A 14,252-nucleotide genomic window follows, 5' to 3' on the forward strand; every position below is an offset into this window, starting at 1 on the left:
AGATTATAGAGTAGATGCCGCATTGGTTACTGAGGCGCATGAAATGCGGCCGCCATCTTGGACCGGTCATCGCAGTTTTTCCATCACAAGGCACAGTGAAGGTTTGATTTACTTGTTTTTGTTTGTTTTATCTTTCTGTAATGAAGTTGCTTTGTTCTTTATTTTCTCTATTCTATAAAGTGTATTTTAGCACTGTGTAAATTTAGGATGTCTGTCAAACATCACTGAGTGGAGCGGGTCGGATGACCCTTCCAAGATGGCGGCCCACGGCTCGTCAGCAGCCGCGGTCGATGCACTGAACTATATACGGCGTCTACTCTATAATGTCTGTCATAAACGATGGGGAGAGCTCTGAGTGACGTCATCATCCGGCGCCAAACAAAAGCTCCATGTGTAGGAGGAGAAACAAACGGAGAAAAAGATAACAAAAAAACAAAACTGAGATATAGAAACGCTAAATAATGTACAGAAAGGTAAAAAACGAAGCGAAGTTTAATGTAAAGTTTTTCTTGTTCGAATGACAGCAGGAAAAGCTGTAACAAGAAGAAGAAGAACAAGAAGTGGGGAAAAAAAGCTCTGTAGGAGATCGAGACGCTTTTTAAAGGTCAGTCTGACACTTTGATATTTGTTTTTAGAATTTTAGCAACGACCTTAAACATTTTCCAAACGTCTTAGACACGTTGATAAAGTTGTCCTGCTGAAAAACTAGTTGACTTCGTCCCCTCCTACCAAATTATATGATTATATGTTATGATGTTTGTGTATTTTGGTTTTTATTTAGCTTTTTTTTTTTGTTGCTTATTGTCATTTTGAATGTTAAGAGCACCACACTGGAAATAAGAGTTTATTTTGTGTTATCCTCGTTAATGGTTTGTATTTTGTATGAACTTTAACCCAATAAATCTATACCATCTACTCAACAAAAATATAAACGCAACACTTGTGGTTTTGCTCCCATTTTGTATGAGATGAACTCAAAGATCTAAAACTTTTTCCACATACACAATATCACCATTTCTCTCAAATATTGTTCACAAACCAGTCTAAATCTGTGATAGTGAGCACTTCTCCTTTGCTGAGATAATCCATCCCACCTCACAGGTGTGCCATATCAAGATGCTGATTAGACACCATGATTAGTGCACACGTGTGCCTTAGACTGCCCACAATAAAAGGCCACTCTGAAAGGTGCAGTTTTATCACACAGCACAATGCCACAGATGTCACAAGATTTGAGGGAGCGTGCAATTGGCATGCTGACAGCAGGAATGTCAACCAGAGCTGTTGCTCGTGTACTGAATGTTCATTTCTCTACCATAAGCCGTCTCCAAAGTCGTTTCAGAGAATTTGGCAGTACATCCAACCAGCCTCACAACCGCAGACCACGTGTAACTACACCAGCCCAGGACCTCCACATCCAGCATGTTCACCTCCAAGATAGTCTGAGACCAGCCACTCGGACAGCTGCTGAAACAGTCAGTTTGCATAACCAAAGAATTTCTGCACAAACTGTCAGAAACAGTCTCAGGGAAGCTCATCTGCATGCTCGTCATCCTCATCGGGGTCTCGACCTGACTCCAGTTCCTCGTCGTAACCGACTTGAGTGGGCAAATGCTCATATTCGCTGGCGTTTGACACATTGGAGAGGTGTTCTCTTCACGGATGATGCGAAGGAGATGTGTTGCACTGCATGAGGCAAATGGTGGTCACACCAGATACTGACTGGTATCCCCCCCAATAAAACAAAACTGCACCTTTCAGAGTGGCCTTTTATTGTGGGCAGTCTAAGGCACACCTGTGCACTAATCATGGTGTCTAATCAGCATCTTGGTATGGCACACCTGTGAGGTGGGATGGATTATCTCAGCAAAGGAGAAGTGCTCACTATCACAGATTTCGACTGGTTTGTGAACAATATTTGAGGGAAATGGTGATATTGTGTATATGGAAAAAGTTTTAGATCTTTGAGTTCATCTCATACAAAATGGGAGCAAAACCAAAAGTGTTGCGTTTATATTTTTGTTGAGTATAATTAGAATTCAACTTTAAAATAAATTACTGTGGGTAATTTTTTTTATTTCACTATCGATGAGTTGAATGTTTCGACTATATTTGAGCTCGTGGATTTTTTCAAATTATTAAGTTTATTTTTAATGTAACCAGCTGGAGCTGGTTTAAAACCATAACTAGTTCACACATTGACAGAAACAAGATTTTTAAACCATCTATTCTGTTTGTCAAATCAGATTTTCCCCACAGACTCTCAAATATGAGGATTGGCTCTTTCAAATCTTTTTACACTGAGATAAAGGATCTTAAAAAGCTTTTAATATGTTTTAAATTAATTTCATCAAACCGGTTAATGTTGATTTAGTTTTGCACTCTTCTAAATCATTATTAGAGTAATTAAAATACTTTAAATGAAGGTTGGCACAGTTAGAATCAGGAATTAAAGTTGCTGATAATTTTGACTTTAAAGAAAGTAATAATAAAGTCTACAAGTAGAAGTTGAACATGTACACAGTGAACCATGTGGACCTCTAATTATTTTTGCAGCTGCAGGCTCCTTTCCTTCTCTAAAATACCTTATATCCTCCTCACTGGGGGGGGGGGGGGGGGGGGGGGGCAACAGGAAGACAGATGTCGGGAATGAGAGGAACACCAGTGGCAGTAAACCAGTATTGATCAGTATGTCTGATATTTATGTTTAGTTCCTGACTGTTGGAAATAAAAGGTGGCCATTGTTGCTCTGTTCAGGGAATGCAGTAATAAACCACAGTGGAAATTTATCCATTAAATTGTGTCTATAAATTGAACATTGAAGATATAAAATGCGTAACTTATACAGTTATTTGACATTATTTTTGTTAATAAATTAAGATTAAATTGTAGGAAAATTATGCTGTCAGAATTACTCGATTCGTCAACAATTTCTTCTCAGGATGGCGATTTGATCTTTGGAGTGACCATCAAAAGTACAAGAGAGCAGAGGAAAAGATGGAAGAAGAAGAGCTGCAGAGGAGAAGAGGAGCAGGCAGATGCCTAATAACTCAAACTGGGAGGAGTGAGGAAGAAGAAGAAACGATAAAGGTGGATGCAAAAGCACGGAGCGATGTGATTGGTCGACTCACTCCAATCTCTGCCTCCTCCTCCTTAAACTCCTCTCCGGTCCTGCCCTCCTGTCTTGGCCGAGGAAGAGACCAGGACGAAGATGAAGTCAGTGTGGCGATAGTCACCGTTGAGGAGGAGTCGTGTCCATCAGAGCCATTTGGCACCGCCCACCTGGAGACAGCCAATCACTTCACAAGTACGGAGGAGGTCAGTGAGGATGCAAAAGAGGAAGGCGAGGAAACAAAGGTTTACAGTGATGAAAAAGAAGAGGAGGAGGAGACTGAAGTGGTGATGTCCCCGTGGCTCCTCCTGCAGAACGAGGTAAGACTCCGCCCCAAAGCCTCGCTAATATATTTATTGGAATTATCGATCTTATCACGAGGAAGGACTTGATCAGTTTGGTCTTATTTAATAGATGATGTGCACCAGTTGGAGTTTGGTGCAGATTTGGATCTGTTCCAGTTAAATGCGCTTTGATTCAGGGTGACGTTAAAGAAATTCCTCCTTTGGTATTAACAGAGCTGCAAACGTATAACAACAAATCCGCCACGGAGTCCCAGCGCTGGCAGAGTTACGCACGCTCAAGTTCCCTTCTAGCTGAGAATGTTTTAAAGTAGAAATAATCTGAAACATCTTCACCTGTTTTCTTATTGTTGAAGAAAATTAGACACGAAGCTCTCCGGCTGATGTAAGGAAGACCGATATCGATGAGATTTACGATTAGAATGATGCATTAAATAAAAACAAAAATACAAATTTTAAAAAAGGAGAAATTTAAAAAAGGGCTTGCCCTTCCAAATTGGTTTCTAAAAATATAACATTTGCTGTAAAAGCTGATAACAAACACCTATATTGTGATTTTATTTAGTTATTCATTTATTTATTATTATTATAACATGTCTAAATGTTAAACTTTATAACAGCGTCAGATAATATGAATTACAGGCTTAAAAACAAAACACAGAAACAGTTGTATGATGTAATTTAGTAATCTTAGAATGAGCTGATTTGCTTTTTTTTTATTTCTATTTGCAAGTTTGATTTTTTTTTAAGTTCATTTTATTTATTTATTGGTTTATAAATGCATATCAAAACATAAAATCGAAAAATTTCTTTTAAAAAAATACAAAAGTGTACAAACATTCCCAATTTAAACAAACATTAATCAGCGTCTAAAACAATCATTGACTTTTATTCATTCATTTAATATGAATACTTCTTTCACTTCAGCTAAAACCAGCTAATATATTAATGCCATCGTAGCAATTCATTTAAATGAGTGAATTCATTTATATTTCAGTTTAACTGTAAAATTTTGTTTTTATTCTGATCCTGATCGAGATTTGAATTCTGGATCACTTTTTCTTTAATACTAAGAGCTGGGTCTTTATTTATTTACTTGTTTTTATTTATTTACTGCTGTTGATGATCAACTGCTCATTTGTGCAGGTCTTTCAGAGGGTGAGTCCTTTTACAGTAATGATCTGAATCACGTTGTAGAATCTTGTTCTTTTTTAGCATCGGTAGAGGTGCGCGTTCATAAGAGTTTTTCAAACTCTGTACGTGCGAGTCGGAATGTCTGACAGTCAGCATTCCTCACACAACTTGTGGTGGCTCCCTGAGGATCATGGGATATGTCATCTGCTCTGATGGGAATTGTTCTGGTATCCATGTGCCATGCTGGTCCAGAACCAGTAAGTAATGCTGTCTGTTCTGAACTTTGCTCTCGGACCTCAGGGGGGCAGTGTTGGCAGTTTTATTAAATTACAGTACATTAAAGGTTTTTTTAATCAGGTTGTGAAGGCTGAGTGATTTATGTGCACGTGTCAGAATGTTAGATGGAGAATTTAGGGCACTAATGCGGTGAGAGATGTCACTAATCTGGAGCAGTCATTTCTGGAACACTGCAGATTACTGAGATGGAAGATTTATTATATTGAATAAAAAATCAGTTTGTGCTGAACTGGTTTATTTTGTGTGAAGTGGACATTGGCTCACACTTTTCACATTTTCTGTCCGTCTCTTTGTGTTTTTCACACGTGACCTCACTGTTGTATTCGGTGGTCACGCTGTGGTCAGATGACTGTGTGAACAGAAGCACGTTACACTGGCACGTCCGACATGTGGTGGGTTCGCACACTTTTCATTACACTTTGGATCAGTGGTCCTCCATGTAAGTTTTGTTTGGTTCTTTGACATTGATTCTCTTCATCTTTTCCCACATCTACTTTTAGGATGTCATAGATAAAGACTTGTCCGATATATCAGTTGGCCAATAATATCAGCCAGTGTGAGCCTTTCACGAATATATTGGTATCAGCCGATGTGAAAACTTTTATTTTACTGAGTAAACAATCCAGGAAAACACTTTGGCTGTTGGAAATGGTGACATTGTCAAGTATTGCTGGGACCCCTGTCACTCCTTGGCCACATTAGCTGCAAGGGATAGAGGCAAAGCATCCAGCTGCCATTCATTTTCAGCCAGAATAGCTGTTTTGCAGCAACACGAGACAAGCGGTCACTGTGCTGCCAACTTAACTAGGCGGGGCCAAAATGGATGAGAAGTCTATTTTATGTAAATGCTGAAGGATGTGACAAGATGAATGGCAATCCAAGTGAAGTCATTGTTATGGCAGCGTGGCATATGTTGGTTGGTTGTTGCTTACATTTATAGTTCTCTGTAACAAAGTTCATGTTTAAGCTGTAAAACATCAAGCGTAAATTACATTTTGTTTGTTCTAAGCGTTTGATAAGGAAATGTTAGGAATAATTGCCATTTTTCTGCATATATTGGCAGATATACCTCTATTGTAATCCTTTTACTTCCTAATATCGGTATCATTATTGGCCCCCCAAAAATCAGTATCGGTCAGGCTCTACTCATAAAGCATCTCTGTCTTGCATTGTTCAGGGAGAATAAAAAAAAAAATGGGCAGATCGAAGTCACTTCATCTCCTTTTCTGCAATTATGTCCGATCCATCCATTGATTTGTGAGATATTTTGTCTATGGAGAGACAGACTGATGATATGAAGGTGTCTTTAAGTTCACTTTTACTCCTTTGGCTTTGACTCATGCACACCTTCATGTATTCTGAGTGTGCAGGAGGCCACATTCCGGCGCTGCCAACATTCCGCAAATGCTGCTCCCACTGAGTGTGCACACATGGACGCATGTTGTTCGAGCCACAAACGCATTCCCAAAGTCCTCTTAGTCCGAGGTTTGAACCAGGGACCTTACGGACACAGTAGCCTGTCACTTAAGTGTTTTCTTTACATCTGATCCATGACAGTCTGATTATTCTCCTGTCTAATGAATGAATAAGAGATCAGTGGGTCAAATTATTACCGTACATCTAAAGAAAATTTGCCAAATATAATGAAATTTTATTTTCAGTCATACTGTTATCATTTCCTTCCCACTGTAGCCAAGTGCTTGCTCACAGGGGGTCGTTTTAACCGTTGGGGTTTTACATAATTATTGTATGGCCTTGCCTTACAATATAAAGCGCCTTGGGGCAACTGTTTGTTGTGATTTGGCGCTATATAAAAAAATTGATTGATTGATTGAATTGAATATCGATTTAAAGTGAAAAATACAAAAAAAAAAACTTGTTTCTTTAGCAGACAGCAGTATCTAGCAATCTTACCTGTTTTAAAGATTATCGGGGAAATTTCCCAATATTTATGTACAATCTGAGATGAAAACACAGTTTGGTTCAAATTAGCTTCACTGAAGCTCTGCAGGACAGGCGTAGTCCAAGTTTTCTGTTGAAGTATGAATCTGCATCTGCACCCCACATTTATCACTCTGTCTTCATCATCATCATCGCCATGGCAACCGGACAGCACTAAGCTCCTATAGGCAGGCGTGGGAAGCAGCTTTGTTCCACGTGTGTCGGGACAGGAAACGACAGCAACAGATGTTTTGTCGTCTGCCTAAGGCGAGACTTGAAGGATGCCAGTATAACCTCCAGTCGTCCCTTGTTCCCATCCTCCACTTTCTGTGTGGTCAAAATAATTACGGTCTCTTTCAACTGTTTATTTACGTTTTTTATTTGTTTCTTCATCTCTTAACCCCCCCACCCCCGCCTCCCATTTCTTTATTATGTCTTGCAGTGTCTTTCTTTGTTTCTTCTCTCCTTCCTTAAAGCCTCCTTCCTTCAGTCCTTGTGTCCTTGCTTACTTACGTCCTGATTGGTCTCTTGCAGTTATTCCCCGGAGAGCGTTTGCAGTGCAGGCAAACACTCACACATCCGCGGCTGCTCGTTAAAATATACATGAGCTCTGAGTCCCTCACATCCATGCCACATTCCCAGTATTCATTATTGATGAACGCTCCAATTCCGAGGATGCACTGTTGTTGTTGTGTTTTTTCCCTCTTGCATCATGCAGCAGTACCTGTTGCTTGCTGCATTGCACCTCGATAATTTGTCCCACTGGAATCACGACACATTCTGCCAGCTTGTTAACGTCAAATCAGCTCAGCTGACCGTAGCTGTCTGAGAACTCATTACACTCGCAGCTGACGAGACGTGGCAGCTTGGAGCACAGCAACAACACGCGGCTGCCACGAGCACGACGACGACACGCGGCTGCCACGAGCACGACGACGACACGCGGCTGCCACGAGCACGACGACGACACGAGGCTGCCACGAACACGACGACACTACAGCCACGAGTATGTGGTGACAAGCCACAGTCATGAGCATGACGGCGACACGCAGCAGCCACAAACATGACGGCCCAACTACAACATGTGACAGCCACAAGCACAACGGCAAAACGCGACAGCCACAAGCACATCGGCGACAGCCACGAGCACATCGGCGACACGCGACAGCCACGAGCACATCGGCGACACGCGACAGCCACGAGCACATCGGCGACACGCGACAGCCACGAGCACATCGGCGACACGCGACAGCCACGAGCACATCGGCGACACGCGACAGCCACGAGCACAGTGGCGACACGCGACAGCCACGAGCATGACGGCCCAACCACGAGCACGACGGCGACGCACGACAGCCACGAGCACAACAGCGACACGCGACAGTCACGAGCACAACGGCGACAGCCATGAGCACAACAGCGACACGCGACAGTCACGAGCACAACGGCGACAGCCATGAGCACAACGGCGACACGCGACAGCCACAAGCATAACGGTCCAACCATGAGCACAACGGCGACACGCGACAGCCACAAGCATAACGGTCCAACCATGAGCACAACGGCGACACGCGACAGCCACAAGCATAACGGTCCAGCCATGAGCACAATGGCGACACGCGACAGCCACAAGCATAACGGCCCAACCACAAGCACGACGTTGACACACGACAGCCACGAGCACAACGGCGACAGCCATGAGCACAACAGCCACGAGCACAACGGCGACAGCCATGAGCACAACAGCCACGAGCACAACGGCGACAGCCATGAGCACAACAGCCACGAGCACAACGGCGACAGCCACGAGCACAACAGCCACGAGCACAACGGCGACAGCCACGAGCACGACAGCCACGAGCACAACGGCGACAGCCACGAGCACGACGGCCACGAGCACAACGGCGACAGCCACGAGCACGACGGCCACGAGCACAACGGCGACAGCCACGAGCACGACGGCCACGAGCACAACGGCGACAGCCACGAGCACGACGGCCACGAGCACGACGGCCACGAGCACGACGGCCACGAGCACGACGGCCACGAGCACGACGGCCACGAGCACGACGGCCACGAGCACGACGGCCACGAGCACGACGGCGACACGCGACGGCCACGAGCACGACGGCGACACGCGACAGCCACGAGCACGACGGCGACAGCCACGAGCACGACGGCGACACGCGACAGCCACGAGCACGACGGCCCAACCACGAGCACGACGTTGACACGCGACAGCCACGAGCACGACGGCCCAACCACGAGCACGACGTTGACACGCGACAGCCACGAGCACGACGGCCCAACCACGAGCACGACGTTGACACGCGACAGCCACGAGCACGACGGCCCAACCACGAGCACGACGTTGACACGCGACAGCCACGAACACGACGGCCCAACCACGAGCACGACGTTGACACGCGACAGCCACGAGCACGACGGCCCAACCACGAGCACGACGTTGACACGCGACAGCCACGAGCACGACGGCCCAACCACGAGCACGACGTTGACACGCGACAGCCACGAGCACGACGGCCCAGCCACGAGCACGACGTTGACACGCGACAGCCACGAGCACGACGGCCCAGCCACGAGCACGACGGCAACACGTGACAGCCACGAGCACAACGGTGACACGCGTCAGCCACACACATCTTGTCACTGTTCTTTCATTGTTCAACTGATAAGTGTGTAACTTTTACTTATTTTTTCTTTGTTACATAAGTATTATTTATTAATCAAACTGTGATTCTAGTTGAGTCCTTTATATTTTATGATGATTCAACACCAGAGTGCGCAGTACTTTGAAAATATTTAGAATTTTTTTTTCTAAGTAGTTAATGATGTAACAATATGATGATCTTTCCTGTTTAATAGGAACTCTTGAACAATGCTTCCAAACACAGGTGTTGCAAAGGTTTTGAAACATTCTTGAACAGGGTTTGGCGTTTCCCATCACTATTTTTCAGTACAGACTGATTGTTTTGGTGTCACCCCAAGCCGCACGGTCTATCATTCTTTAATTCAGGTTATCTATTGTTGTGGAGGTAAAGACATGACTAATACTCACAATGTTTAGCTGCAAAAAAGAAGGGGGCATAGCACCAAAAACAGTTGTGACATGGTAAAGATCTGTGTAGAACTCCAGACTGCAGTAATTTGAACCAACTTTCACTGTGTGCGTTTAATAAACAAGTCACGTGGAACACTGATTAAGATCCTTCACAATGCAAGTGAAACACCTCATCTTCATTTCCCTAAATAACTATTTGGTCGAAACAGCAATTCCAAGGATCTGGTACCAAAGGCATCCAGTTGTCACTTAGGTCACTGGTTAGAGTTCAAGTTTGACAACCATGCAGAAAGACAAGTAGCGCCAGGACCCTCAAGACCTGGAACTTCATTCTCTTGTAGAGATATCTGCATCACCAAACACCTCTGTCCAGAGACCTCATGACTCCATAAGTTCTTCTCTCAGTCTTAAAAGTGGAGGATCCAGAGACATGACTGTCACTGCTGAGGTAAGCGAACATCTCTACGAGTTTAACACTTTCCGAGTCAAAGAAGTAAGTGAAAGCCTTGGTCTTAGACTTGTTTTAAGACAGTCGGAAACCCAGACAGTAGGACTTCTTGCTTTGCTTTTCAAGTGCCACAACTGGGACATCCATTGATTCCATGAAAATCACAGCATCATCTGCAAACTTGAGTTTAGTAAAACTTTCCTTGCCTGACAAACGCATCCAAGCTGTTGAACAACACAACCCGACCCAGCACTCAGCCCACGCAGGCATTGAACACATTGCTGAGGGACTCACGACCTTTTAAAGTCTGAGTGAAATTACTAACTGGGGAGCAATTAGTGGGGCATGTTTTGGTTTTTCTTGCGAGTTCATGTTCACAACCGCTGCTGCATGTTTTGTAGGACTACGTGACACAGCTTGTAAGACACTGTCTGCTTCTGGTGCTTCAAGCATCGCTGAGCGTGAACTTTTTTAGAGTTATTATTGTTATTATTCCAGTTCTGTCTTGATGCTGAACCAATCACTCAAGTGGACACGCCCCCTAGTACACAGCAGTCTGCATGATACATTAATATACGCTGAAATAAAATTCATGTTTGGTTATCGATCGGAGTCAGAACTCTAAAGTTCATGAATGATGCTTGAACGACCGTTTTATCTCCAAGAATGTGTACATGACAGCATGAACAAAAATAAACACACTTCTGTTAGACTCCTCCCCCTCGCTCCATCGCCCACATTTCTTTTTTGTCTCTTTTGCATCCCCTCATTTTCTCTCATCCTTCATTTTTCTCCCCTCTTCTGTTTCGCTCTATTTTCTGACCCTCTCCCCCCTCTAACCCACCTCCCCTCTTCTCTCTCTCCCTCTCCTCATTTGTCTCTGTTCCATCTTCCCCCTTTTCCTCTCTCTGCTCTTTCCTCCCCTCGCTGTTCCTTCTCTCACACCTGTCTTTCTCTCTGTCACTCACTCTCACTTGTCTCTCACTCCTTCTCTCTCTATCGCCCCTTCCCCCTTCTCTCTCTATCTCCCTCCTTCTCCGTTTTTCCTCTCCCCCTCCTCCATCTTTCTTTCTTCCTCCCCTTCTCGATCTTCCCTCATATATGTATATATATATATATATATATATATATATATATATATATATATATATATAAAATCCTATCAAATGTGTTATATTGCACTTAGATAAAGTGACATAGCAGTGTAATCTCCTGTTTTGGGTTTACGGGGTTTCTGTATGTCCATTTCTTCTTCTTTTCTTGTCGTAGCGGCTCACAAACCTTGCTGCTGTGTTTACATATTGTTGTACTTCACCCAACAGATACACAAGTTTGTCGATGTTGGTCATGCTCTCAAAGTCTTTTTTGTTTGTGATCTGTGGGAAGTATGTGTCTCTGATATCTTGGTACAGCCGACAGGTGGTTAGGAAGTACAGCTCGGTTTCCACCTTGTGTTGTGTCCAGTGGGTGCACAGTCAGTCTTCTCTGGGGAGCCAGGTCTGTCTGTGGCGGCCTTTCTCCACGGTGAGGCTGTGCTCACCGAGTCTGTACATGGTCAAGGATTTCCTGAGCTTTGGGTTGGTCACAGTGCTCGGGTATTCTACCATGGAGTACTGTCTGTTTAGGGCCAAATAGCATTCCAATTTACTCTGGTTTTTGGTTGTTTTTTTTTCCAATGTGTCACATAGTTTTCTTTTTGTTTTCGTATAATTTGGTTTAATCTAATAGGGTTTGTGTCTGGTGGCTCTGCTTGTGTTTGTGTAGAGAGTCCCAGAACCAGCTAACTGATGGGGCATCTCTCTACAGTCTCTCTATGGATCAGGGTTTTGTTATGGAGCATATTTGGGGTCACTATTTTTAAGATGGCATTTATTTTCCCTGTCGTATGGCTAGCATAGGCATATTATGTTACTATGCTTTTTACTTTTTTACTCTTTTACTGTGGTTTTTTAATTTTTTTAATTCATTTTATTATTTTTTTTTATAGTTTTGTGTGACTCGCCTTGAGGTGACTCTGTTGTGATTTGGCGCTATATAAAATGAGTAAATTGAATTGAATAAATTGAATGGTCATAAAATTTAATTGCTCTCTTTTGAGCTTTAAAAATTAGTGAGTATCATCCTAATTCTGCTCTGCATGCATTGGACATAGAGGATGAATTTACAGAATTCTGCATGTAGATACTCAGTTTGGTGTTAGTCCCATTTTGCAAAATCTTGGTTGGCGAGCGAGCCCCAGACCTTACAACCATGAAGAGAAATGGGCTCTATGATGGACTCCAATGTTTTGAGCCAGATTTGAATTGGGATGTCTACTTTAATGTTGTTTTTGATGGCATAAAAACCTCTTCTCACCTTTCTCTCAGGTCATTTGCAGCTTTGTTGAAATTCCCTGTGGTGTTGATGTTTATTTTTAATGTGTTCTTGGACGTCTTATCTAAGAAGAAATTACATTTGTGTGACTGGAGGCTGGGTCCTTTTTGGAGTATCATAATTTTTGTCTTGGTTAGATTCACTGTCAATGCCCAGGTTTGGGAGAAATTGTGTAGAACGTCAAGTTGTTGTTGTAGCCCTTCTTTGGTTGGAGACGGTAATACCAGGTCATCTAGATAGTTCTCTCTCCCCCTCATTGTCACTGAATTTGTGCAGGGGTTGATTCTGTCTTTGGTTGTTGTCTGCCCAGATTGAAGTGAGAGGGCCAATGTGGTGGGGGGTTGGGTTTTGTAGTTCTTCTGTCGTGTTGTCAGAAGAAGATTGGATCTCCACTTGGTCATGGTGGATTTTCTTCTCTTGTGCCTTCTCTTTGATTTTGGAGAAGTCTTTGTCAGAATCTTGTTTGTTATCAGAATTAACCAGGCAAATCTCTCCACCAACCAAGAACGGCCATGCACCACCACCCACAGAATCGAGAAAGAGCTGTCAATCTCAATCCTTTTCGTGTCCGAGCCAGATGAGGTTTCCTATGTTGTGTCAAATTAAGCCACAGGCTCCACTCCTTTTGGTGTCCTGCCAAATCCTTTAAGTTTCATCTTTGCAACCATACTCCCCCTGTAACCCAAAGACTTTGATTTCCTGGATGCTGCCTGGTGGGTCATGAGAATAACGCCACCGGATCGCAAGTTGACATCGTTTATGATCAGAACTATCATGGTATCTGATCGTTTTCAAACCTCCAAATTTTGTTTTTGATTAATGAAAACATTCTTGGCAAATGCTTTCATCCGTCTTGCGCCAGTCCAAGAATTTCACCTCTAGCGGCACAATACGAATGCCCCCGGCCGCCCCTCTTAATCATGACCCCAGTTCAGAGAAGAAAACCCATAAAATAGAATCGGAGTCCTATTTCATTATTCCCAGGTGACCGGGCCTGTTTTGAACACTCTAATTTGGTCCAAGTAAATACTTTGGACCCTGTGAGACACTCAGCTAAGACTATCGAGGGGGTGCCGAGAGGCAGGGGCTGGGACAGACGGCAGCTCAACCCTGAGATCCAATGATGAGCTTTTTAACTGCAGCAACTTTCAGATACACTATTGGAGCTGGAATTACCACGGCTGCTGGTACCAGAGTTTCCCTCCAATGGATCCTTGGTAAAAGATTTAAGGTGTACTCATTCCAATTACAGGACCTTAAAAGAGTCCTGTATTGTTGTTTTTTGTCACTACCTCCCAGAGTTGGGAGTGGGTATTGTTGATCTGGTAGCCATTTGTCAGGCTCCCTCTCTGGAATCGAACCCTGATCCCCCTTTACCCGCGGTGACCATGGTAGGCACAGAAAGTACCATCGAAAACTGATAAGGCAGACATTCGAATGAGATGTCACCGCCACGGGGCCAGCGATCGGCTCCAGGTTATCTAGAGTCACCAAAGTGGGCGAGGTCCCCGCCAGGGTTGGAACTAGGGGGGCACCCTGTTTGGGTTTTGGATCTGATAAATG

At 43.8% G+C, this 14,252-nt stretch overlaps 1 protein-coding gene across 1 annotated transcript in view; it reads left to right on the forward strand.

Annotated features, from left to right (window-relative positions):
- The first annotated feature begins 369 nt into the window (after positions 1-369).
- The window catches only part of LOC117505468 (F-box/WD repeat-containing protein 7-like), a 32,110-nt gene continuing 18,227 nt past the window's right edge, over positions 370-14,252 (forward strand). Inside the window, exons 1-2 of the mRNA XM_034165132.1 lie at positions 370-604; positions 2,942-3,432. Of these exons, the coding sequence (XP_034021023.1) occupies positions 2,998-3,432 (435 nt within the window). The 5' untranslated portion in view covers positions 370-604; positions 2,942-2,997. The remainder of the gene's footprint in view (positions 605-2,941; positions 3,433-14,252) is intronic.

Source organism: Thalassophryne amazonica, chromosome 23 (assembly GCF_902500255.1).
Source record: "Thalassophryne amazonica chromosome 23, fThaAma1.1, whole genome shotgun sequence".
In the NCBI taxonomy this organism is placed as follows: Eukaryota; Metazoa; Chordata; class Actinopteri; order Batrachoidiformes; family Batrachoididae; genus Thalassophryne; species Thalassophryne amazonica.